The 24,128-nt window shown below is 47.4% G+C and overlaps 2 protein-coding genes and 1 long non-coding RNA gene across 7 annotated transcripts in view; 2 read left to right on the plus strand and 1 right to left on the minus strand.

Moving 5' to 3' along the window:
- LOC135386043 (cytochrome P450 3A24-like) overlaps positions 1 to 1,988 on the plus strand; it is a 40,466-nt gene extending 38,478 nt beyond the window's left edge. For 4 of the 5 annotated variants that reach the window (XM_064615761.1, XM_064615763.1, XM_064615764.1 and 1 more), the window contains 3 exons: positions 759 to 902; positions 1,013 to 1,175; positions 1,324 to 1,988. In XM_064615761.1, coding sequence (XP_064471831.1) covers positions 759 to 902; positions 1,013 to 1,175; positions 1,324 to 1,413 — 397 coding nt within the window. In that variant the 3' untranslated portion in view covers positions 1,414 to 1,988. The remainder of the gene's footprint in view (positions 1 to 758; positions 903 to 1,012; positions 1,176 to 1,323) is intronic. The other variant, XM_064615759.1, reaches the window with a different exon arrangement.
- LOC135386049 (uncharacterized) lies at positions 728 to 6,091 on the minus strand. Its single transcript, XR_010420571.1, has 2 exons — positions 5,948 to 6,091; positions 728 to 895 (listed from the first exon to the last, which is right to left on the minus strand). It is a non-coding gene; the product is annotated as an uncharacterized LOC135386049 (long non-coding RNA).
- LOC135386044 (cytochrome P450 3A2-like) lies at positions 6,034 to 23,203 on the plus strand. Its single transcript, XM_064615765.1, has 14 exons — positions 6,034 to 6,380; positions 13,934 to 14,024; positions 14,143 to 14,195; positions 14,851 to 14,947; positions 15,094 to 15,210; positions 15,477 to 15,565; positions 16,499 to 16,644; positions 16,718 to 16,833; positions 16,973 to 17,108; positions 17,224 to 17,384; positions 17,452 to 17,543; positions 18,291 to 18,434; positions 18,664 to 18,826; positions 22,516 to 23,203. Exons 1-14 carry the CDS (start codon positions 6,307 to 6,309, stop codon positions 22,591 to 22,593), a joined length of 1,557 nt encoding a protein of 518 aa, XP_064471835.1. The 5' UTR covers positions 6,034 to 6,306; the 3' UTR covers positions 22,594 to 23,203.
- The last annotated feature ends 925 nt before the right edge of the window (positions 23,204 to 24,128 follow it).

Below are 24,128 nucleotides of genomic sequence, written 5' to 3' on the forward strand. Positions count from 1 at the left end.
CGCAAAACCCAGAGAAAACCTCAGCCAGCACAGCCGGTGGTAGGATTCTAGATTCATCGTAGGATTCTAACCTACTATACCTCCAGTCTTCAGTATGACCTTGGCTACCACCAACGATCGGATGCTTTTACTCGCTTGGCCATGCCGCTGGAGTGTAGTTACAGAAGGCAGTACAGCGGCACCAGGATGGCGAGGACAAGTGCGATGACAGCCCGGCGGGGTCTATCGAACAGCTAAAGTGACGTGGCGAATTGGCGGCAATACCACAACCGGTACCTGAGCATGATCACTGGACAAGGGTTGTCGTCAGAGATGTGGCGGGGAGGACCATCGCGAAGCAGGTGGAGGCTGGGAACTGGGCTCTCACTGTGGCCTCTTTGCTGGTTTCCCGGTGGAACAGTAGTTCCGCCAGTACGTGGTTGGCTGCTGGCTTTTCCGAAACCAAAGAGGAGGAACAGCTAGGAAGGCTAGGCGTGAAAGTAGCGGACTTTTCAAGAGGATTCCCATGCATCGTGAAATGAGATTGCTATTGGACACGGACATGATTAAATGTTCTACAAGATAACTATTTATTCAATGATTTATGAATCAGCCGGGAAGGCACTACCGTCACTGAATTCATTGCACTTGGTGGTGCTACGCCGCGTCAGGCGTACACTAATGTTTGGCGTTTTGAAGGACCTTATGGCAGTACGTGGAACTGTCAATAAGGCTAATTCCACATAAAACGAAATGTCACGTACTTGTATTCATTCTAGGATTGAGCGTTCTACAACAGAACAGTACAGGATTGATGGCACAAGCATCGTCGTTCCTGAGGGATGCGTCGTCGCTATTCCAGTCTATGCCATGCACCACGACGCCCAGTATTTCCCTGACCCGGAGAAGTTCGATCCTGAAAGGTATGAGTCAGACATTCAGATAGTCGCATGAGTGCTCATATGGTATGGATGTATGGTCCATCCATGCCTTGCATAGATGTCGTCCTATAGGGAAATTATGTGCTTTTCAGATTCAGCGACGAGAACATATCATCGATCCGCCCTTACACATATCTACCATTCGGTGCGGGGCCGAGGAATTGCGTTGGTATGAGGTTCGCCCTGTACGCTGTCAAACTATGTCTTATGAACGCCATCCACTGCGCCAGATTTGTCCGCACGCCAGAAACTCAGGTAGTCTTACAGGTCTCATATAAGACAAAGTTGATTTACTGTAGACGGTAGCGAAGCTGGCTTATTAATCTCTCTTCAGTAGTAGCTTATACAGATCAAGTTCAAAGAGCTTCATGAAAAATCACAATATGTTTGTTATTCTGAACAGGTTCCATTGAGCTTCTACAAGGGTTTTGGATTTCTGAACGCAAGAGACATAACGGTTGGGGTTCAACCACACCATTTGCGAGCCAATTAAGATGATCGTGGGCCTTCATGTAACACATTTGCTTGCGTTCATTTTGGCTCCAGCGTCTCCAAGGCGGTAAATAGCAGGACCTACACGACCACCTATAGGAGCGCCCACATTAACGACACGATGGCACCTGTCACTACCCTTAAGGGTCCCTGACGTTCTTGTACCAACTAGGAACTTTGTTGATCCAATAACCATAATGGTTGTGACTAAAGATGTCTTTGTTATGGTATAACATTAAACTAAACGTGTACTGGAAATGATATTATAAACCGAGCACATCCAGCTTCACTAGATAAAGTATTGTAAAACACTTATTGCACTATGCATTTTTTTAATGTGTTTCTTTCTTTATTTATTTTTATTTTTTGTTATTTACCCATGGTACAAATGAAATTGGATGTGGTGAAAGTGCTGATTATTTTGCACGTGACTTGGGAAAGAGCATCTGAGTTGCACAACAGCAAGCGCCTTGAATCGCCATAAATTTATACACTATCTGCGTGGTCCTCGAATAGATCTGGTGTACCGTGAAATAAATAAAATATTGTGTGTCTTACAAAAACTGTTCCGCAGATTCGATGTCACGCAAAACTTGATTTGATTTGAACGTGCATGTATGTCGCGCATCGAAAACTGTCCATCATGAAGAAGCAGAAGAACTGAGAAGCCATGCTATAGGGTAACTATTTGACTTCATTCAATTTTTCGCGGAACAGATTGTAATACTGAAATTTCGTGTATCGCTTGTTCGCATATATCTGCTCAACCTCGCGAAATAACGAACAACGGCTCGACAGGAAGGGCGAGCTTTATTCGGCATTAACCGGCTTTCGGAGCAAAAGGATACAGATACTCGGATATTTTGCACTGCCAGAGTTTGGTTGACTTCACCAGCAACCCGTGTTACTCGCATTCACGTCGTATACGTATTGAGATTCAGCACTATGGGGTTGGACTCCGGGATGGGGTTGGGGTTGGACTACCCCTACGACCCCTACGCTACGATCATTAAAAAAACTATAAGGGCTATAGACATCCTGTTTTCACTTCTATCATCTCTGGACCGGCGGACGTTCTTGGCCATCTCTTGCTCAACCGTCAATAATTACCTAAAAATCGTTAATCAACTTTTTAATTATAAAAGCTACGGAGTTGTCTCACAGAGAACATCTGTTCCTTTCGGTAGCCTGATATCGTAGCCGTTTTCAGAACAAAAATCCGTTCAGTGGATCGTCCGCAAAAAATTTGTGAATGAACACGATTTTTTTCTTTATTTTGTTCATTGCGCATCTTCGGAGACGCGTCTTTCCTTCACCCCCTGTGTGAGAGGGTCAAGGAGCACAGTGCACAGAACATTTCAAGCTCTTTACAACGACACCTCGATCGCGTTCCTAGCTTCACGCGTTCGCGAGATAGACTATCAAAAGCGATAGCGCACGATGCAGCAAAACACTGATTTCGTACATCGTACGCTATCGCATTTGCGTACGTAAAGGATAGCGTTCATGGTTCTGCGCACGCCCATAGCAGAAAGAGAGCATCGCGCAGGGCGCAGAACCACCAACGCTATCAGTTACGTACGCTATCGCCTTTACGTACGGTGTACTAAAACTCTCTATTTTCAAAGCGGGGACCTGTAAGGATAACAGAAACGCTATACTGCGGAAACTATATTAGCGGCAGCGAAAACGGAAGCGCTTATACCACTTTCCTCAATGACTGGGAACAGAAACCACAGACTGGTCGGCTGTAATGGCGTAATCGAAATGGCTGTAATTGGAAGTAATGGCTTTTTACGTTACCCCGCTATACATGCTCCGAATAGCAGGCGACAGCATGCGAAACGCAACATTGGGTGTATCCGTCAGTCGGTCGTCCACTGTGCGTCACTCTGCTGCATACGCATGCAAAAGGAAAAGAAGAAATAAATATATATATGAAGAAGAAAAAAAGATCTACGCGACAGACTCCGCATACATGGACCTCCGACAGACATAAAACGAGGACGCACACCCACGACTTTTTCTTGTAAAACCTTGGCACAAGAGGTTGTTTTGGCGGTGACATAGTGGGTACGACCCTGAAAAGAAGCGCGGTTGCACCCATGTAGAGTTAGTGGATTCATAATTTCAGCCGGGCACTATATGGATGACGAGGACGCGTGTATACGGATTTTCTATAAAATCCTCACAGTTTATCCTTATGCACATTACTCTCTTATTTTTTTTTTTTTTTACCAATCGCAGTACTATCATTTGTTGTTGTTCTTGTTTATATACGTTTTTTTTTTTAACTTTCGTCTCTCTCATTCTTCTTTTGCCGTTCTTTATTTATCATTTATTTGCTAATTATTTACTGGCGGAATAGCAAGCCGACACTTCGTTTGGCTGACCTTTGCTTTCCTTTTTTCCCCTCTGCTTTTATCTTCTAATAGATGTATAATATGTAATGATGCAATATATCTTCCCACCCCCCTGGAAGACGTATGATTTCACCGAATTCCGATAAGTCTGTTTCATTACGTCAAACGGTAATGAAAGCGAACAGAAATGAAATTGAACGGCTGGTATCACAAATTGAAAGGGGAGTATTTGAGTAACGTAAATAGAAACGATGGCAAAAATACGCCCGTTACACTTCCAGGTTTGAAAGTTTAAATGGATAGCAGGAACAAAACGTGAAGTTTCTCTTTAATCACCCCCTCGCTTATATACTTGGGGTTCTTCAGCACAGCGTAGGGAATTGACAGGCGTCTGCGCGAACTGTGTTTCCAACTGTGTGAGGCATTGATACTGCAACTACGGATGCTGCACTACAGAACCAGAAAGTACATATGTACAGCTCCGGTCAATCTCAATAATAATAACACTGGAAAAAATGTGGTCTCGTTCCCGAGCGCGATTACAGCAGCCCTTGGGGCCGTGAGGAAATCTTAATTGAACAAAATTAATCTGTAAGTTTAACGCAAGGATTTTGTTCACTTAACATTCCCCCAGTGCCTCAAGGATGGTTGTTGTCGCGCCGGGAAATGAGACCAAATTTTTTGGAGTGTTGTTATTAAGGTTGACCTGAGCTGTACTCCCTTCGCTGATGGTGTGCCGAAGTGTCTCATTGCGGACCGGTCATCTGCACATCGTCCGCACCGGTCATCAGACAGTGACATGCTCCGTGATTTCTTTTTTTTTTTTTCTTCTTCTTCTTCTTCTATTTCGCGATTTTATTTGATGTGTCTGCGAGTGGAACTGCCACTTGCCTTCCTTCGTCTGTTTCGATAGTGGGCCGGAATGCGGAACCCAGCGGCTTGTTTTTTATCAGTGGTTGCCAATTTAGGTTTGATAGTGTGCACCACGCGAGAATGGCACGAATTCATTGTCATATGCTCCATATTCATGGTGTTTGTGTGTTTTCCGTTGACGTTCCAATGCGAACCTCTCAAACGTTTGAAGCTTGTTTGTTGTTGAAAGCTTGTTGTTGAGGCTTTGTTTGTATCTGTCCCGTTGTCCCGTTGTTTGCTTGTATCTGTCCTGTTGTTCCCAGCCTCAGAACATCAGTTTCTCTCTCTCAAACGTACCACGTAAAACCTGCTGTCCAGCCATGACGACGGCCAAACGGCTGTCCAAGTGCTCTTGCGGTAGCGTTCGAGGAACAAACATATCACCAGTGGTTTATCCAGAATCCCAAGCCTGGAGGGTGTTGGAAAAAATTCGGGGGGATCATTTTATAGTTACATCATTACAGCTTAACATGTCATTACTCACATGTGTATAAAACTGAAATCGCAAGGGCGCCCCCTGTAGGGGTGCACAGGTGAAAAAGTTAGGGGGGTGTCACTGAACATTTGGGGGGTGTTAGGGGGTTGTAGGGGGGTCTGGATAAATCACTGCAGATCACCACTAACAGTATTTGAACAACAAGTAATACGATATCTGGATTGCGTCCGCAATCGGAAGTCGTACCTAGGACGCAGGACGCTGATATGCTGGGACACTCAGAAGCACCTAAGTGTCTGAACGATCAAAAACCGCTGGAGACTGGGAGGTCCGCGGTTCGAATCCGCGGGCCGGCTGTGCCGTCTGGGGTTTTTCCTGGGTTTCCCTCAGATGTGTAATAGGCGTATGCCGGCACAGTTCCCCTGAAGTCGGCCCATGGACGCAGCTATCCTCCCCCCGAGCGGATTCTGCTCGGTCTTCCACTTCGCCCTTTCCTCTCCTCCTCTCCACCACCTTTCCCTTCCCGAGAAACATGCCGCCTAATCAGGCAGGCAGACCTCTCGGGTTCCTCCCAACGACACTCCTCCTCCTCCTCCTCCATCAAAAACCGCCACGTGCTCATGACGCATGTATACTTCATGTTTCGTTGACCACAAGTTCGCGCCTATGGGTATTCGCGGCTCAAGTTAGTCTCTGAGAAGATTATAATATCTTAGGGCAAGGATCTGTAGCCACACCTACTTAGGCCTCGGATGAAGTGCAATTTTACATTTAAACGACCATAAATAAAGCACAAAGCACTTTCTAATTCTGTATTTACTCACATGCGCTTCCATTACCATGTGCTATCTCGAGCCAGCCAAACGCCATCATCTCCATTTGGTGCAACTCTCTCAGCACGGGTGGGAGTACACAGCGTATGTGTAGTGGGCTCCCACCCAGATTGGAGACTGCGAGGATATATTCGAGGCTGCGAGGGTCTGCGAGGGGGGGCGACTGTCTCGTTCCCTCTCCGCACAGTGGACGTTTCCGTTATTGCCAATAGCGCTGGGCTATTCTGAGCCTCTTAAGCTCCTTTTACTCCATGTCTCATATGGCAAAGAAACAGCGTGTTTACGGATAACCCACCGTGACTGCTCTGTGGTTGTATCTTTACATCGCTCGCCAGTATACAACGGCTGAAATGGGATTCCTGGGATTTTTGGCTCTACCTGACTGGGTCATCCTCGCGGTCACTGCAGTCGTCTTGCTGTACATGTGAGTGATTATGCTAATTTAACCAAATAATTCACCAAACTCATACGCTCACCATCTTAGCTATTAACACCGCATTCACCGTTATTATTTCTTGTCTGCACGTGTGCGACCCACATTCTTTGCTTCGCAATCTGTAGCTTATCAGTTATCACATGGAGGTCTCGATGAAGCACTATAAATAGACTCCTTTACGACTGACAAGCAGCGTAGTGTCCTGTTACGTGTCTTGCGCCATTTGGTTGCTTTCCTTGTTTGAATGCCCTGTGCTTTGCAGACGAAATAGCCACGATTGCATAAAATATACGCAATTAAAAACTTGTTCAGACTTCATGTAGCCCCTTATGCCTTTGAATTGACAATGAAAAGATGGCTAAGAAGCAAGCGAGATGGCGAAGTTGATGCATAATGTAAAACCCCGAGACTAGGGAACACGAAGGGACGTGAAGTATGTTGCGTCTGTCCCTTCGTGTTCCCTAGTCCCGGGGTTTTATATTATGCCTTTCAATTGATTTTGGTTGACTATCACCAACAACAGCATTTTCGAAACATTAAGCACCATCAGTTGCGTATCCAGAAAAATATTTAGGGAGGGGCTCTATGGGGACATTACATGAGGGAGGAGGATTTAACCCTCATTACCCTCTCCCAAATGCTCTACCAAAGGTGCGATTTCGTGGTGGGAGGGGTTCAACCCCCAAAAAAAAACATCTTGCTACGCCGCTGGGCATCATGCCTGCATGACGTGTGTCAGGAACCGCAGTCAAACCAGTGAAACCAATGCCCTCCATCGAAACTATAGACTGCGCGCGGCCATAGGGACCGCGCAGTAAAGTTTCGGAGCGGAGAATGCGCCCTCTGTGGTAGGAAGCGGCGCCAAGTCAATCAAGCCGTCGTGTAGCTTCCACAGAAGGACACTGACTGATGTGTAGCGGCCGTAGCCGTATTTTGATCGGAAGAAGCGTTCACATTTCGTTTGTTTCCCTGGTCTGTTTTACCTCGATGACAACGAAGTCGGTTGTGGTGGTGGTGGTGGTGATGGTGAAAGGGCTTGCCGTTGTCGGCCTCACGTATGTGGGCAACGTCACGACTGACGCCCTGGGGAAATGTGCGTCCTGGGCCGACTTCTAGGGGAACTGTCGGTTGTGAGGAAGAGACCAAGCATCTAAAAAGCCAATCACAATGGTCTCAGAATATCAAACTGCGACTGCCAGGCCGTGCAGAGCGTTGTGGCCACAGCGCCACGGCCCAGCATGGCCCTGATACCCGAAAGAAATTACCGCAACCGCTGGTGTGTTTTGTGTAACTGATTTATGTCTTCCCGCCCTGCTCCGACGGAGGCGCTGTTTATGAATCACGCACACGTGCAAGCCTCTCGTCCGGTGGCCTCCCACGCGATAAACAGTGGGGAGCGCAGCCGAAGGCCAATCCAACTGCGCATCGTGTCATCTGCGGAACCGAAGCACCCCGGACGTATTTTATTTTGGCGAGGCGCTGAGCGATTTACTCGGCGAAAATTACTTTTTTTAATTTGTTTAGTGTTGAGCCTCTTGTGTCAAATGTCAAACACGGCAGCACATTTTGGCGGATTCTCTCTCTCTCTCTCTGTCACACGCACACACACATTGGATGATGATGAGGTAATTCAGTACACTGCCCTATTGCACATTGGGGACGGATGAGGGGATGATAATGGGGGAAGCACTCTCAGAGATCCGTCTCCAGACCGGTGGAGCGCATGAACTCCGCAAGAAGACGAAGGCCTTGCATCTGGTGGACAGCGTTCGACCACAGCCCGAGAATCTTCGCGAGGTTATTGATTGATTGATTGATTTGTAAAAGAAAAAAATGAAGATGTTAGATGGCTACTAGAGAATAGATGGCTACTCCAGGTCGCGAAGTTGAACGGCCGTCTGTCAATATGATGCATAACAACTTCCATGAGTGTTCTGACTTTGTGTGACTATTCGTACCTGAGTCTGGTGTATGTTTTCTGAGTTGTCTACGTGGTATGGTGTTAGCCGGCTTCCACGTTGGTGGTGCCGATTTTCTCCTTTTTTTTCTTTTTCATTCACTCACTCACTCACTCACTCCATGAGTGCACGCTCTTGGTGATATTCCCCATAAGCCAGAATGACGTGGCAGAGATCGCCGTGCACTCAACAAGTGGGGCAGAAGGAAGACGAGGTGGAACCGAGACGGTGTTTAAAGGCAGGTGTAAAGGCAACGTTCAGCCTCATGCGCTGGAAGTGTGAAGTAAAAGGCCGAGGTAGTCGCGGAGGAATTTCAGGAGAAAGCGAGGGGTCTATACAGCAGAGAGAAGGGGGTGGGCTACGTCCTGTTGCCATTGAGCCTGCATCCTGGGGCCGGTGAGTGTCGAAAGGTGGTGTCTACGGCCGGAGACATCGTTATCGGCGATAGAGCTGCGTGCTGTTGGGCGCTCGAGGCGGCTTGGTCTGCTTCTTCATTGCCGCTGATGCTAACATGTTCGGGGATCCACTGCAATGCGACAGTATGCCCTACAACTGCCGCCTCCTTATGAACTTGCAGGATGTCAAAGACAACAGGACTGAGGGAGCCGAGTATCCCCAAGTTGGCCACACAGTGGAGCGCGTGTCTAGAGCCTGTAAACACGACACAGCACTGAGAAGAGCTGGCTGATATTTTTCCACAGCAAAGAGAATGGCGTAAAGCTCGGCATACGCAGATGATGTTCTCTGCGCAAAATGGTAATCACAGGAGTCTGGCTGGGATGGAATGACAAACGTTGAGGACCAGCCATCCCGAGTAAATACCCCTCAGTGAAAACATACGTTGACGTCGTCTACCCATCGTTCATCATGCCCAGGATAAGCTGCTTGACGACACACGGGGCCGTATCCCTTTTCGTTCCATGCAGGCCAAGAACAGTTAGGCAGATGACTGGGCTTGGCATAGACCATGGAGGGGTACTGGGAGCCATTGTCTTCACCACGAAATGCGGAACGCTATGCTTCAGCTGAGCAATCACCGGGCGGACTTTGCAGTGCTTGCGTCTCAAAATCCTCGATACGAGCGGGCGTCGCCGATGAAGGGATTTAAGGCGGAGCAACAGTCGGCGGGTTTCACCGTAGCAAAGAACGGTCAGCGGGCTCTCCTTCGCTTCAGCAATAACTGCTCCGATGCACACACGGAGGCTTCGCGCCAGGAGGCACTGCAGCTTATGATCTGAAGATGTTGGGAGGCCATTAAGCGCCGACAAAATATACGCGAGCACCCCTAGTCACGTATGTGTTAACGGCTTACCAGCCTGTGTACGAAGCAGGCCACAGGCTGGTTCTGCAGTGGGTTCCAGCCCACTGTGGTGTCTTGGGGAATGAGCACGCCGACAGCGCCGCAAAAGCAGTTCTCTCGTATCGGAAGCGGACCAGTATTGCACTGCTGAGAGGAAACCGTCGTTCCATTCTGCGACGCCTCGTGACACCCCTGACCTCCTGCCTATAGACAACGAGATTATCCCCCCATCTATGCTGAGCAGGGTTGATTCAACGCTCGCTTTCCGCATGCCACGAAACACCTCTCCTCAAGATGCTGCATTAATTAATCGAATGCGACTTGATGTGGCTTCTACAGCTCAGTTGGCGTTACCGCTGGAGACAAGTTGGCTCTCCCAGATGCTGTCACTGCGTTGCTCTAGAGGATTGGAACACATTCTTATTCATTGCCCACACTTCCAACCTTCCCGAACTGCACTCTCCGGGTCTCTTAGTCAGCTGGACACTCGCACCTTCTCTCTATCAAAATTGCTTGATCCCTGGCGTAATCCAGCCCACCAACGCTCTGCGCTCAAAGCTCTTTTGACCTTTCTGGACACAATCGGTCTTCGATCCTTATTGTGAAGGGGCTCATTATTTCATTTCCCACATCACAACCAGCAATGGGGTAGAGCATCGCCTCTGGCGGTGAAACTCCCCATTCATCATCTTAAAATAAAGTTGTTGTTGTTGCATATGCTTCTGCAAAGAAAGCCCAGCATCAACAGCAAAATCGAGGAACCTATAGTGAGACGCGGACTTCAATGGTATGCCAGTAATGGCCCAGAGACAAATGTCATCAGCATAGGTGGAAATAGCCACTTTCCTGCCGACGCAACCCCGAAGACCAGCCATAAAAATGTTAAATAAAATGAGGCTCAGGGCGCTTACCCTGGGGCACACCATGGCCCAACGTGACAAGGTCTGTATCACCCTGGCTTGTGCGGACGAACAGTTCTCGTCCATGGAGGAAATCAGTCAGCCTTGAGAGTGCTCTGGAGTGTATGGCGGCATCATCAAGACTATGAAGGACAGAAGCGTGGCCTACAGTGTCGTACGCCCGCATAACATCGAGGAAGGCTGCCAGCACTGTCTTGTTGTACACCTTTGCCTCTTCCACAGACGTGATTGGATCCAGAACCGAGTCTGCTGCTGCTCTGTGCCAACGAAAACCTGACATTTCTTGCGGGACGAAGCAGCAATGTTCGAGCCACCACTCCAGTCTGGCGAGTATCATGTGCTCCATTAACTTGCTAAGGCAGCTAGTGAGGCTCACTGATCTAAAGTAGAGTGCCTCAATACTAGCTCACTCTGCACACAGAGGGAGCTAGTATTCAGGCGCCCTAGTCTAAAGCAGGAGAACTGCGGTGGCGATTTACCTGACTTCAACAGCGGAATAATACGTGCGCGCTTCGAACTGTCATTTACTTCCCCTGACCTCCATGACTTATTAAATGCCTCCAGCAGATACTTCACACATTTCTGGCCGAGGTTACGCAGAGCCCTATAGGTGACGTTATCCGGACCTGGAGAGTACCGAGCCCGAGACAGCAGTATTGCACTTCTGAACTCGGCTAGCAAGGAGTCCATATCCAGGTCCGGATTATTGACTGGGGGGGGGGTATATTTATTAGGGAGGGAGGCGGGTGGGCTCAGCTTGAATCCGTTCGACTAAGATAGTCACGTTGGTAGAAAAACACGCAGTACTTGCGGCCTTCGATAGAGCGGCAATGGTGTTGCAAAAAGTGTGAGCCACTTCATCTTTAGACTTTGAGGAGGATAACGCAAGTTCACCTAAGGGATGCTGGCTTGCGTGGGGTTCGCTTAAGCTTCTTGCCAAACGCCATATCTTCACAGGGTTGTCAAAAGGTGGCAATGATTCGCAGAAGTGCCTCCCGCGCTTACGGTCAACGGCCGCCAGCTCGCCATGCGAGCTGCCATGCTCGCGCGGCGGGCTTCTTGAATGAATACATTGAGCATCCCAGTCCAACTGGCAGTATGCTCCGCACGTCGACGATATGCCCGCAGCTGCTCGACCCTAGGGTTTGTGCCGAGATGTCCTGGGACGACTCCTTGCTTGATGAACGAAGGGCCTCATCGATACCTCCTGCCATCTCGTCTGCCGAGAGGTCGTCTCGGGTGCTGGATGAACACAAGGCGCGAAAGGCTGACCAATCCGTAATCGTTACACTTGATGCCGTTGTTTCTCAGTGAAATTTTGAAAACCACAGGAACCATAAAGACCATAAAGATGGGAAGGTTATCACTACCCCGAACGTCAACGCCAACCGCCCACCACAGGTACGTGGATACATCCTTCGAGCAAGAAAGGTCCAGAGAGTCTGCAGAAAAAAACGGCCAAGTAACGTAGAAGACCCATCATTGAGAAGATGAAGTCGCAAATACGTAACGTACTTTACCCCAGCGTACTTGCGCACAGCGAAATCGGTGAAACCCGGTGTCACGTGACGCAGTGTAACGTTGGGCAAGGTAAGAATGACCAGTCTGAGGGGAATGAGCTTATCGTGACCATCTTTCGTGGAGATACGTCGGACCTGCCGTCGGACCTCCACGAAACCCTCCAGGTAGGATATAATTTCTTCGTTCACATATGGCAGGGGGACATCACTGACCTTCCACATGTTCGCAATATAGTACTTAGCGATGCTCAATTGCACACCCACACCTGCGACAGTCGCTAGGTCAAGCAAATTGACAACAGGACCCTCAGATGATACGAAGACACACATACTGCCGTCTGTGTTGAAACGATCTTTCCGTATAGGCTCCTGGGCGACGGCGCAGATGTTACGCACCACGACGTTTGGATTGACGCGCTAGAAGGACGCCCTAGGAGGCGTGGGTATGAAGACGACCGGAATGCCTCCCGAGCGATTCTTCTTATAGGTCATCAGGGTGACGGGGTTGTCATCAAGGTTGTCCTCGTTCACGCCATTCATGTCCAGGATAACTGTCTTCGAAGACCAGTCAGCAGGAGGACGGTCGTCCTTCCGCTGTGAAACCCTACCGTCACCACTCTCTTGGGAGCGACGGGCTCATACACATGTTCACATCAAACACATGTTCGGTTTTTTCCTTCGCACCTGGAGGAAATAACCGCGCTGAGCTCAGCAAAAGAGTTGAGGTCAACGAACAGAAGTCAAGTTCTTGACAGTCCGCTCCGGATTCCACTGCTAAGCTGCTGTGTCGCACCGAGTTACGCTCACATATACTGTGCCATTGTGAACTTCAGATAGCTTTCCTTGGTCATTGGACTTCACGGTATATATGACACTAACGTACACTGACACTAACATAACTGTAATATCGGCCTCTGTCAGCTGCCGGAGAGACCACGGCCTGCTAGGATGACAGAATAAAGCTTTAGGAACCAGCTATTGATAGAAGTCAAGCACCGTGTCCGAGCTGCATAATAAATGCGTGCTGTCTTTTTGCTGCAAAACTGTCTTCTCCTAATTTGATGGTGGTGCTATTACACAAATGGAGCGTTCACGAAAGCGAGATTTTGATATTGCATCTTCTTCCTCAACTGCTTGGGCCTCAGGCCAACCCAGCGCACCAGCTGCGAACTCTTGAAGCCCTCATCACCTTTTTAGCAGCAACAGGGCTCCTGCGTGAACTCTGAACATTCATAATCATTCACCATCTTCTCCCCTTCAAGCAATGGGATAGGGTGGCGCTACAGCGGCGAAACATCCATTACATCATCATCACTTATTTGTTGTTGTATTTCCAACAAAAGTATCGAACAAAGTATATCGTCACTTTTTGAGTAACGGTAGCAGTACTCCCTTACTTTGAAAAACACATATCGATAACGGTAATTCCGTACTTTTTACTCAAGTAACGAGTATTGGTATCTCGATACCATATTTCGGTAACGGGTGCAACAAGTACCTTTGTTCATACTTTGCCGTAAAGTACTCAAGTACCTAACTGATAACGCACAGAAGAAAGGAAACAAAACAAAGGGACACCATGTAAGATAGAACGGAGCACTACGATAGTTAATTACGCGCATATCGCATCGCTTAAAATAGACATTGCAAACTTGGAAGAATGCGTGTAGCAATAGAGTTTGATATGAAATGGGCGCATTCAGTTTCATCAGTTATTGGTTGGCTGACCAGTATATCCACGTTCAAAGTGCTACGCGTGCCTTTACAACATCATTCCTGCAAACGCACTTTCGTTGTACTTCAAGCTTTCATTCATAACGAGTCTCGTAACTTTGTTTTTCAGGTACATCACAAGACGCAGGAACTACTGGAAAAATCAAAATATTACATACGAGCCTGTTTCATTGCTCCAGTCATTCAAGACGTTATTCGAGGTGAAGGATTTTTCTCTTTATGGATAATGGATGGCAAGTCTCGCACACGCTATATGACCCCACCAACATCTGAAATATAGTATTTTTTTCTGGAAGGTAATACTGTTTGCTGTTTCAGCCGTATCACATTTTCGACGTCCGAATGTACAAGAAGCATGGAAAAATGTTCGGGTGAGTGTCCTGCACGCCACTGCGTACTCTTATTCGTGTGGTATCGTATAGGGCTACGAACAGTGAAAGAGAACAGAGGTATTTGTATAGTCCCAAAAGGAAGGGAAGTCTTAATAAAAAAAAATGAGGGCGATTAATGTAATTAATGCGATGGCAATGCGTTAGCATTGGACATGCGTCTCAGTTCCAGTTGCTTCTCATACAGCATACATACCTAGACCACACCACATCACACGAGAGACACCTCACCGCACCACATGAAGACATGACACATATTGACATACGCCACACGACATTGATACTCAAACTCAGCCGCCCGCGAAAGTTTCGGAGAACGTACGAGACACGTCTGAACGATTCCACATCCAGAGACGAGGCGCAATTGACGACGGGTTCAATCTCCGAGATGCCGTCACTCCGCGCTTCCGCGTTGCCACATGACGGGGAACAGTGAATAAGCTTGCAGAGCGCAGCCTGTTTCTCCGTCACGTGTCGCGCAGTAGACGGACACCTCGGTCACCCCGCTACGACGCCAGCTTCTCTTCGAAATGGGGCTTCTAATGCTAACGCATCCAAACTACAAATAGTACAAATGCGGATCCAATGCGATTAAAGTATTGTGTCATCATGCCCGTCATTGCTCTATACACCGCAGAATATTTGAGGGGATGAAACCGATGTTGATACTTTCCGACCCTGAGCTCCTGAAGCAGGTTCTGGTGAAAGACTTTGCTGAATTGCCCGAAAGAAGGGTAGGGAAACACCTTCTTGTTGTTATTCTTCCTTAGATATTTTTTGTTCATCATAATTTTTACTCGCTGCTTTTTTCTTTTTTAAAAAGCACGCGTTGTACCTATACTGTGAGTAATATTGATTGCTACATTTTACCTGTCTTCAGCGCTCATTGTTTATGGATCCTCTCTTGGACAACATGATGAGTGTTGCTCCCCCAAAGTGTTGGAAGAAAGTTCGTCAAGCATCGAGTCCTGCATTCTCAACGGGAAGGCTGAGCAAGGTAACTTAATACCGGTGTTATATACGAACCCATGCGAAAATGATGTTTTAATATTTCAACAGCACGATTGGTGCATAAATAAGTATGAAATAGGTACTGTCATGTTCCACTCCAATGACATTCCAACTCGGAATGTCATGTTGCCTATAAACTTATTTCTGTACAGCTCACGAGTGCTCACATTTGAGACGCGCGAAAAAAGTGTAGTGAAATCAATAAAATTTGAAAGTGTGTGATTTCATTTTCAGCAACTATTCTTGTTTTAGATGATCCATCTCGTTGAGGATTGTGCACGAGTCACTGCTGGTCATTTGCGCAAGGTAGCTAAAGAAAGAAAAGATATCGACGCGAAGAAGTAAGTTGAAGCTAGCCGCGTGATATTTGTAGTTTGTAGAAACGAGGAGCACTGGAGAAGCATACACTGTCAAATAGATTCTCCATATTTGGTGAATATCGTGTTCAGAAATAACTTTTAGTGGGCCGAATATCTTGATACGTACTATATATAGGATGTAGGTGGGTAGAAATCCAGCGAACCGGTAGAGATGTAGGAAGGGAGTTGCCTCAGGACAGAAGCCGCCGATATTTCGAACAGAGACTGATCTTCTTCTGGGCGCCGTCCTCATCATTTGCATGGTATTTAAAGGGTTAGGTGTGACGTGTTGAAAGGTTCATGCGAATTGTGGGTCAACAGCCCGGAGGGAAGAAAGGGTCCGTACGGGCTTCTACGGCCGGAGTGAATGGCTGCTTTGTTAGAGTGTGGAGGGGATTATGCCCTCCACTATATTGCCCACTATATGCCCACATTATGCCCAAAAGTACTTAAAGTACAGTACGAAGTGCACAATTTGTAATGTATTTCAAATAAATTACAAATGCTCGGAAATGTACTTTATGTAGTACTTGAGCACTTCGTACATCAAGTACTGCCCACTTGATGCCCATGCCCATGCCCATCAGATCGCGGGAGAGCGTGTCTCAAGCAGTTAGGGAATCAAGGATTGTGCATTTTGCACGCAATTAGACTAATTCGTGGCCGTCGGTCAAGATACGACAGCGATCTGCGAAAAACATCACCGCGTATATAGCACCTCATGAATAATATAGAATGCTCGACAGGGGAGCTCTTGCCTGGGAGGAAGAGGAGCAACGCGACATTACGTAGAACGTAGCCCGTGGTAGTAGTGGTCGTCAGGATTCGTGCGGTAGAAAGAAAACAAAATAAATGCGGATGATCGTAAACAATAATTGAACAAAGCCTTGACTCAGCGTTTAACTTTTCTCTCAGATTCTTCAGCAACTATGCTCTGGATATCATTGCACGATGCGCTTTTGGGACGCACCTTGACTCCTACGATGATGAGACCAGTGAGTTCGTTCAGAAAGCAGACAAGGCATTCTCCGGATCTGTTAGCTTTCGTTTGATTCTGTTCGGTAAGTACAATTCCAACCGTGATCATACGCACGTCATTTGCATTCCTGGTTCGTTTCTGTTTTCTCCGTCCAGTCCTATGTCCTGGAATCTTCAAGTTATTGGGGATCAAGCCAGCGAACACGGACTTGTTCTACTTTTTCAAAGACCTTTCTTTGCGCATTGCCAAACAAAGGCAGGATACGAACACGGTACGTTCCTTGACAACATGGGGTTCGACAGACCTTGTTGGTAGTCGTTAGACATCGAATGCAGCCAGTACACGTCAGTACTTTTTGAGAGGATGAATTTAATTTCATTTTATCCCCATACGCAATGTATTTTATGCAGCGCCACGAAGATTTTCTACAGCTTATGATTGATGCTCAACAAGATGCTGTTTTGGAACCTTCAGAAAGCACAGAGGACCCTGAGAACACGTTGTTTGACCTTAAAGACGACAAAAAGCCCCAGAGAATATCTGAAAGTGAGGTCACATTACGATTTCGGGCTTTCCTTGTGTAATATGATGCTATGACAGAAATAATATGTGAAGTGAGATAAGGGTATTTTATTTCTGTCTGCTTTTCGTTGTTTACTAGGGCTGACTGAAGACGAAGCCCTGTCACAATGTGTAATGTTTTTCTTCGCTGGTCTGGGAACTACGTCATCGACATTGGCTTTTGCATCATACATGCTGGCACTGAATCCTGCTTGCCAGACACGTCTCAGGGAAGAAATTGATGCATGCTTTCAAAAACATGTAAGAAGACACAGAACAAATTATACCTTAGCTTTGTTTCATAGCTATGTCTATCATCCCTGTATAGGGTGATCGTCCACCGTGGGAGGCCGTCTCGAAGCTAGCGTACTTGGATGGGGTAATATGTGAAACATTGCGAATGTTTCCAATAGCTTCCAGGTAAGAAACCTACAAGAATCACACGCATGACGAACTAGCACTGGGAACGGGACAGAGAGAGGAGAGGAGAGGGTTCGTCATGCAAGATCAATACCAACACGCCCGGTTTTTCACCTTGAAGAATCACATTTCTCAGCCCTGACTATGCTATAGGCGCCTTGTGCAAGGTCCAATCATCCGTGTGTCAAAAATTATCAGCTTTGTCGTGACGTGTTCAAAACACGCAAAAACCTTTGAAACAGGAGCCTGTCACAGAGCACACTTGCTCGCTGTGGTCCCTCTGGTGAAGCCCCAGTGACGCCCCTCCTCCATTAAAGCTATCTCTTGTCGAAGTCGCCGAGTATCCAAGGGACGTACGAGCCTCACGTAACCTATGGGTTATGGAAGCGCTTGCTTGCACCGCGCAGGGCTCTTGACTGGATGGGTCTCTATAAACTGCGCGCGTCTGAAGCAGCGCCAGAGCAGGGAGGTGGGTTGAAAGGAGGGAAAGAGGGGGTCGATCGAGAATTAACATGTGAGGTAACGAAAATGGGGAAGAGTTGAAGGTAGATACGCCACGTTGTGCTGCCTTCGTGAACTAAATCGGGGTGACCGGGAATTCTGCTCTCGCGGAACAAAAGAGCGCGATGATGGGGGGATACGGATAGAAAGACACTTTTGAACACTATTCACTATCCAGATATCCTCTGAGGTTCGAGCTAACTGTTCCCGAATTTTAGTGAGTCATGAGGCATATGCTTTCTGCAGGTTGGAAAGGACCGCTACCGAAGATTACACGCTTGCGGACACTGGCATTACTCTGCCCAAAGACTGCATAGTGGCCATTCCAGTGCATGCGATGCACCATGATCCAGAATATTTTCCTGACCCGGAGCAATTCGATCCAGAAAGGTATATACTCAGAGCTCTTCAAGCTTTCCACTTAACCAGCAGACCATCACAGTAAAAGCTAGTATATAATTATCGTGATATACTTCATTAGATCTTGGTGACTGCATAAAGGTCGTTCACTGAATAGGTCAATAATGACCAGGTCCAATGCAGCCACTGTTGATTGTCTTAAGCACTTTCAACTCGCGCAGTGTTTTACTATCACGATTATTTTGACTACGAATTTTAGGTTCATCACTGAAAGGGCTTCGTGTATACGACCCTACACGTACTTGCCATTCGGAGCTGGACCAAGGAACTGCATAGGAATGAGATTTGCGCTTCAGTCGCTAAAGCTGTGTCTTCTGTATGCTGTTCGAAACGCGGAGTTCGTGCCGACTGCCAACACAAAGGTAATTATTCCCATCATGCAAGCGAAGGTCGAACGCCGTTTTCACGCTGCCTTGCCCCCTTCCGGAACGCACATACCTGTACAACTCACACCAGACAACTTATACCAAATCTACCCATACCAAGATAACCCATACCCACGACAACTCACGCTGGGACCACTCATACCGGGAATGATCATACTAGGACAGCTGTATGTGTGTGCGCGTAGAGGAAGGGGGGGGGGGGTTCTTGTACTGCAGAAAATTCACAAAATCACGTAAATACATTTTACATGAGCATTAAAAGCACAGCATTAACAGCACATTAAACGTTGTTAAGATGCTGTGCAACGATCCAGGAATATACACAGCGGTACACAACAAATGTTCGCTTTCGACTCATTTATTCGGACAGCACGTAGTACCTACGCGCTGCCGGATAGGCTGCAGCATCGCGGGTTCAGTACTCGCTTATAATGCGCAATGACCTGTAGCGGGCCGTGGACAATGACGAAGATGGCCACGCGCCTGAAGCACCTGCCTCAGTTCCACCGGCCCGGCCATGGAGATAGGCCACCGTCATCGCCTCTCCGTGGCATACCATCATCGCCGGTCGGGGCTCATGTAGAGGAAGACCACCGTCCTCTACATTTGGTGACCTGAACAACGAACACCATGTTCGGAGCAATTCGGCTCTTTACCATCCCAAATTCCTGACGACGCGTTCGACGAGCGCTACCACAGCTCCCTATACATGGACCCACCGCCTGCAAACCCCGCCGTTAACGTACCCGGCGCCTTTCCGTCTGCGGCCTCACCGTCCAGCACGGCCCGCCCACCTCTGCAGCCGTGCAGCATTTCACCGTCCGGCTCACGACGACAGCATCACGCCTGCCCTTCTCCTGTCAACTGGCGCGCCTGTCACTGGTTATACGATCCTCTAACCGACCATCGCTTGACGGATCCCGGGGACCGCCCTGCGCTGTGCCCAGACCCCGGCACACTCACTACCCGCCACTTCCCTTCCGCCTCTCGACGCTCATTCGTAGCCGGCCGCAACAACAGAGCAAAGTGCTCGCCTGCCGGTTTCGGCAGTCGCGGCCGCCGACGCCACGGCCCGCATTAGCCGGCGTCTCGGCAGTTTTCACGGCAGTCCTCACGGGTACGCAGCATCACTTCCTGGGACCCCATGAGCTCACGCTCCCGTGTCGGTTCCGGCACCCCAGGCCACGACTCTGACGCCCAACGATTTGCCCTTCATCTGCCTCGCTCATCGAGAGCTTCACGCAACGGGTATTCTGCTGTCCCACGAATTCGTCCAGTAGTGCAAGTCATCCACGGCCGCTCTCGCTCTCTCCCTCCGGTGTAGACGCAGTTCACCATTCTTCTTCTTTCTCGCCGCTCCGCGTCCGGGGAGGGGAGCACTGTAGCGGGCCGTGGACAATGACGAAGATGGCCACGCGCCTGAAGCACCTGCCTCAGTTCCACCGGCCCGGCCATGGAGATAGGCCACCGTCATCGCCTCTCCGTGGCATACCATCATCGCCGGTCGGGGCTCATGTAGAGGAAGACCATCGTCCTCTACAGACCCTTCGTTGAAGTCCCCGAATTCTTTCTTGGAGTGCAGAAACACCTCCTCACAGAGATTCAGCCTTACGGCCAGTGCGTTGGAGCTCACCTGCTCTTGGAGGAGCCTTGCGGAGCCTTGTTGTTTTGTGCACGGTCGAACTCGTTTCCTTTCAAATTTCCGTGAAAAAGATCATGTGGCAGCATTAGGGTATCATTACGCGCCAGGCGCCGGGTAAGTCGAACCTGGCTGACAAACGGGGGTAATGACGTCATCGAGTAACTCGACTCAATTTCCGAACGGCTTGTCAAGTGGAACTTGGGCAGACAACCCCTGAGTCTGCTTTAGAAACGATTACTAAGTGGATGAAGCGTTCAACGATTTGCGGTGCGGTAGTATTAGTTTTCTGGCATGCGTTGGCTCGGTATGAAGTGCCCAGGGATGAGTTGAGGGTCATGAGATGGGTTTGGTATGGGTTGTCTGGTATGAGATGGTGTAGAGGTACGAGTTGTCCTTGCATGAGCTTTGGTAGAGCCCCATGAATAGACTATACAGCCGACACTTTGACGTCAAGGTAGTGGGGACCTGCTTGCTTGCATGGCTGCTTTCTTTTCCTGTGGTTTTCTTTTCTTCATGCCGTGTGGTATCTACCGGCAACTCCACACGGTGTGAGTGCACAAGGAAAGGTCCAAGTTCCCAACCTACGGGGGAGGTATCGCGCTAAGAAAGCTTCTCACCATGAAGGTTATTAGATGTAACACTACAGGAGGCACTTTGAAATCTCGCAAGAGCTTATGTAAAATCAATAGCGGGATTTATTTCGCACTCTTGGATGTCTACTACGTTACATATGTTACATGTTACATAACTTTACGCCTCTGTAAACAAGGCATTCAGGCATGTTACAGGAGAAGGATTAGAGCAAATACGCATTCCATTACACATTCCGCAAGGTTCATATTTTTCAAAAATCCAATCCAATCCAGTCCGGAACGACAAATCGGCATTCAGGCTTGCCTGATATCCATTATTGCCCGGTTCACGAAAGAACTCCGGAAGCGATCTGCCTAAGTCACGATTTTGTTATCGTGTGGTTTTACAAGACGCCAGGGCGCGCTTCCTATGCTCTTTCACTTCCTTTTGTTAATCTTTGCGTTCATTTGTGTGAGGTTTTGCTCGCAGTGAGCTGTGACCAGAATGATGTTATTACTAGAAATTGTTACCGAGGACCCACGCCTTTCTAAGTATAGCGAAATGCAAGTGAAATGTAAGCTCTATATACAAAACATAAGAATTGACGCTGGAATCTAGTGAAGTATACATTTTCTGGTACAACCTACGTTAATACTCACGATCGTTTTACTTTGAATACATACGATTATAGAGTTCCTATGTAACCAAACAAAATAGGTATGTTTGCTCTCCGAAGCAAACCGAGAGAGAATTATTTTATTCCCTTCGTCCTCTTTCTCTCGTGCACCACACTTCCTCTTCTACAACGATAAGTACAATTAATCCAAGTTCCCAGTCGTTTCACACTCCTGAGAAACAATAATATCTCAGGCTGTCTTTTTCCTTGTAATCTCGTGGTTTTACGGTTTGCAAATCATGCCTCCAAAACACTACATCCCATTTTATCTGTTACACTCGGAAAATTGCGTTCCGCGTTTTCGCTTTTAAACGAAAAACACGAGAAATACTCGCCGGTAATTTTTTTCATCATTCGGTTTTAACCGAAAAACGCCGAATATAAATGTATGTGAATACTCACCGAATACACATGAATGTCCGAGGAAAGATTAGGGGATTAATAGCTGCACCCGTTAAATTTAACGAGGGGAAAAGAGCTCCGCCTTCACGATTTAGGTATGTACCACCACTTCTCTGTGGAGCAATCAAGGGTTCCTTTTTGTGATGTCTCACAGGGGCGAATTTTGTAGGTTTATGGCTGAGACGCACAGTTTTGAATTTACATTGCGATTTATATTTGCCGATAATCATGTAGACTCCAGAAAAATCGCAGAAAAAGTCCGATTTCATGAAACTAAAATGCACACCTAAAAATAAAAAATCTCAGAACCATTTATGTATTATGCTATGCTATTTTAAATCTACATACTGGCGCAATATCCGTTTATTTCAGATTCCACTTGAGTATCGCAGTGGATACCCAGCCCTGATGGTGAAGGACATCACCGTTGGAGTTCGCCAAAGGTCATAACATGCAAGAACATCACCGGCGCAGACGAACCGCCTTTTTCTTGATTTAACAAGGCATGCATAATTAATGAACAATTACCTAAGTGATGTGATGTGACAAATAGTTGTATCCGCATTTTCCTATAACTTAGTGGCAGTGCTTCCAAAATCGCACCCCAGCTACGATCCCCCATGTCATCGAGGACTGTGAGCGGTACACTTGTGAACGCCGGGTATTTCGACGCCAACTTGAACTCCTCGACCATAGACCATGCAGCCTGTCCAGAGTACTTGGCCCATGGAGCTCCCCTGCGCATCAGTTCCGGGCTCTTCGCTCCCTTTTTGCTTTCATACAAGCCACTGGACTCCTCGAAGAGCTCTAAGCAGAACTCCGACCTGTCGTCGCTTCAATCTCACCATAATTCATCCTCTCATATTAACCGCTGTGAAATGGGGTAGGGTCCTGTGGCTACCACGGGGAAACATCCCATGTCATCACCACTTCTTCGTTTATTATTGTTGTTGTTGTTGCAAAATCGTGGCAGAATCTGTGGGAGGTTCGTAACAGGAATGGATATATCCATTCCATTGTATCTGAAATCACAATTAAAACGTTTTCAAATAATTTTGAACCCGTTTCCTCGTTGAGACCTATTTGAAGATAGACCAAAAGCCAGGGGACATCATGAGGAAAACTTACACACACTGGCTTCGTAACAATGAAACAAAATGTAATATGACATTTCAACGCCTATTCGGTCATCATCATCGGAATGAAACAAGAAACGGTACGCCATCCGAGTTCTACTTATAGCTTAGTCATGACCTTGTAGCAATCACGTAGTGGCCCTATGTGACTGTTTCATGCGTTATCATCACGGTGAATGTGCCAAGTTTCGTGCCAAGTGCCGTTTCTTGTTTCATTCTGATGATGATGCCCGAACAGGCATCGAAACGTCATATTACGTTTTGTTTCATTGTTACGGTAAGCCAGTGTGTGCAAGTTTTCCTCTAGAGACCTATTTATTACAATTTACCTTTCTCGTGATATTAGGTGCCCAAATGTAAATGTACAAATGTAAAGGTACATCGCAAGACCCACCTGTCGACGACATTGGCATTTCTTTTTATTCTTCTTGTTTTTTTTGTCTTTGTTTTCAATAAAAGTAGGCATGTCGCTACGCCCTGTGTGTGTGGGGGGGGGGGGGGTAAATTTATTAGAACAAAGGGAAAAAGGAGGAAAGGTCACCCAAACTGGACGTCGGCTTGCTATTCTGCAGACGCAGTCTACAATTACCGAACACGTTACCAATTTCGTTTCTTTATTATTTGACCATAATACAGCATGACAGCCTATGAGCGGGTACATGCTCACGTGACGCATAATGATAATAGCGTGAATGATAAGTCGATATGTCGAAAATAAAATAAAAATATGGAGACAAGTGAGTGAGTGGGTGAATGAGTTTTGGCTACTACATTTCGTTTATGCAGCAAACCGCAGTTGACACACGAAACATTCACTTTTTTATTCCCTTAAGCGCCGCGAAGCAACTG

Source organism: Ornithodoros turicata, chromosome 2 (genome assembly GCF_037126465.1).
Source record: "Ornithodoros turicata isolate Travis chromosome 2, ASM3712646v1, whole genome shotgun sequence".
In the NCBI taxonomy this organism is placed as follows: domain Eukaryota; kingdom Metazoa; phylum Arthropoda; class Arachnida; order Ixodida; family Argasidae; genus Ornithodoros; species Ornithodoros turicata.

Bases quoted from the DNA above. Each gene is read 5' to 3' on its own strand.
- LOC135386044 (XM_064615765.1), top strand. From the start codon at position 6,307: ATGGGATTCCTGGGATTTTTGGCTCTACCTGACTGGGTCATCCTCGCG. The intron at 15,566-16,498 runs GTAAGTTGAAGC...CTTTTCTCTCAG, and splicing joins AAAGATATCGACGCGAAGAA to ATTCTTCAGCAACTATGCTC. The intron at 18,435-18,663 runs GTATATACTCAG...TACGAATTTTAG, and splicing joins GAGCAATTCGATCCAGAAAG to GTTCATCACTGAAAGGGCTT.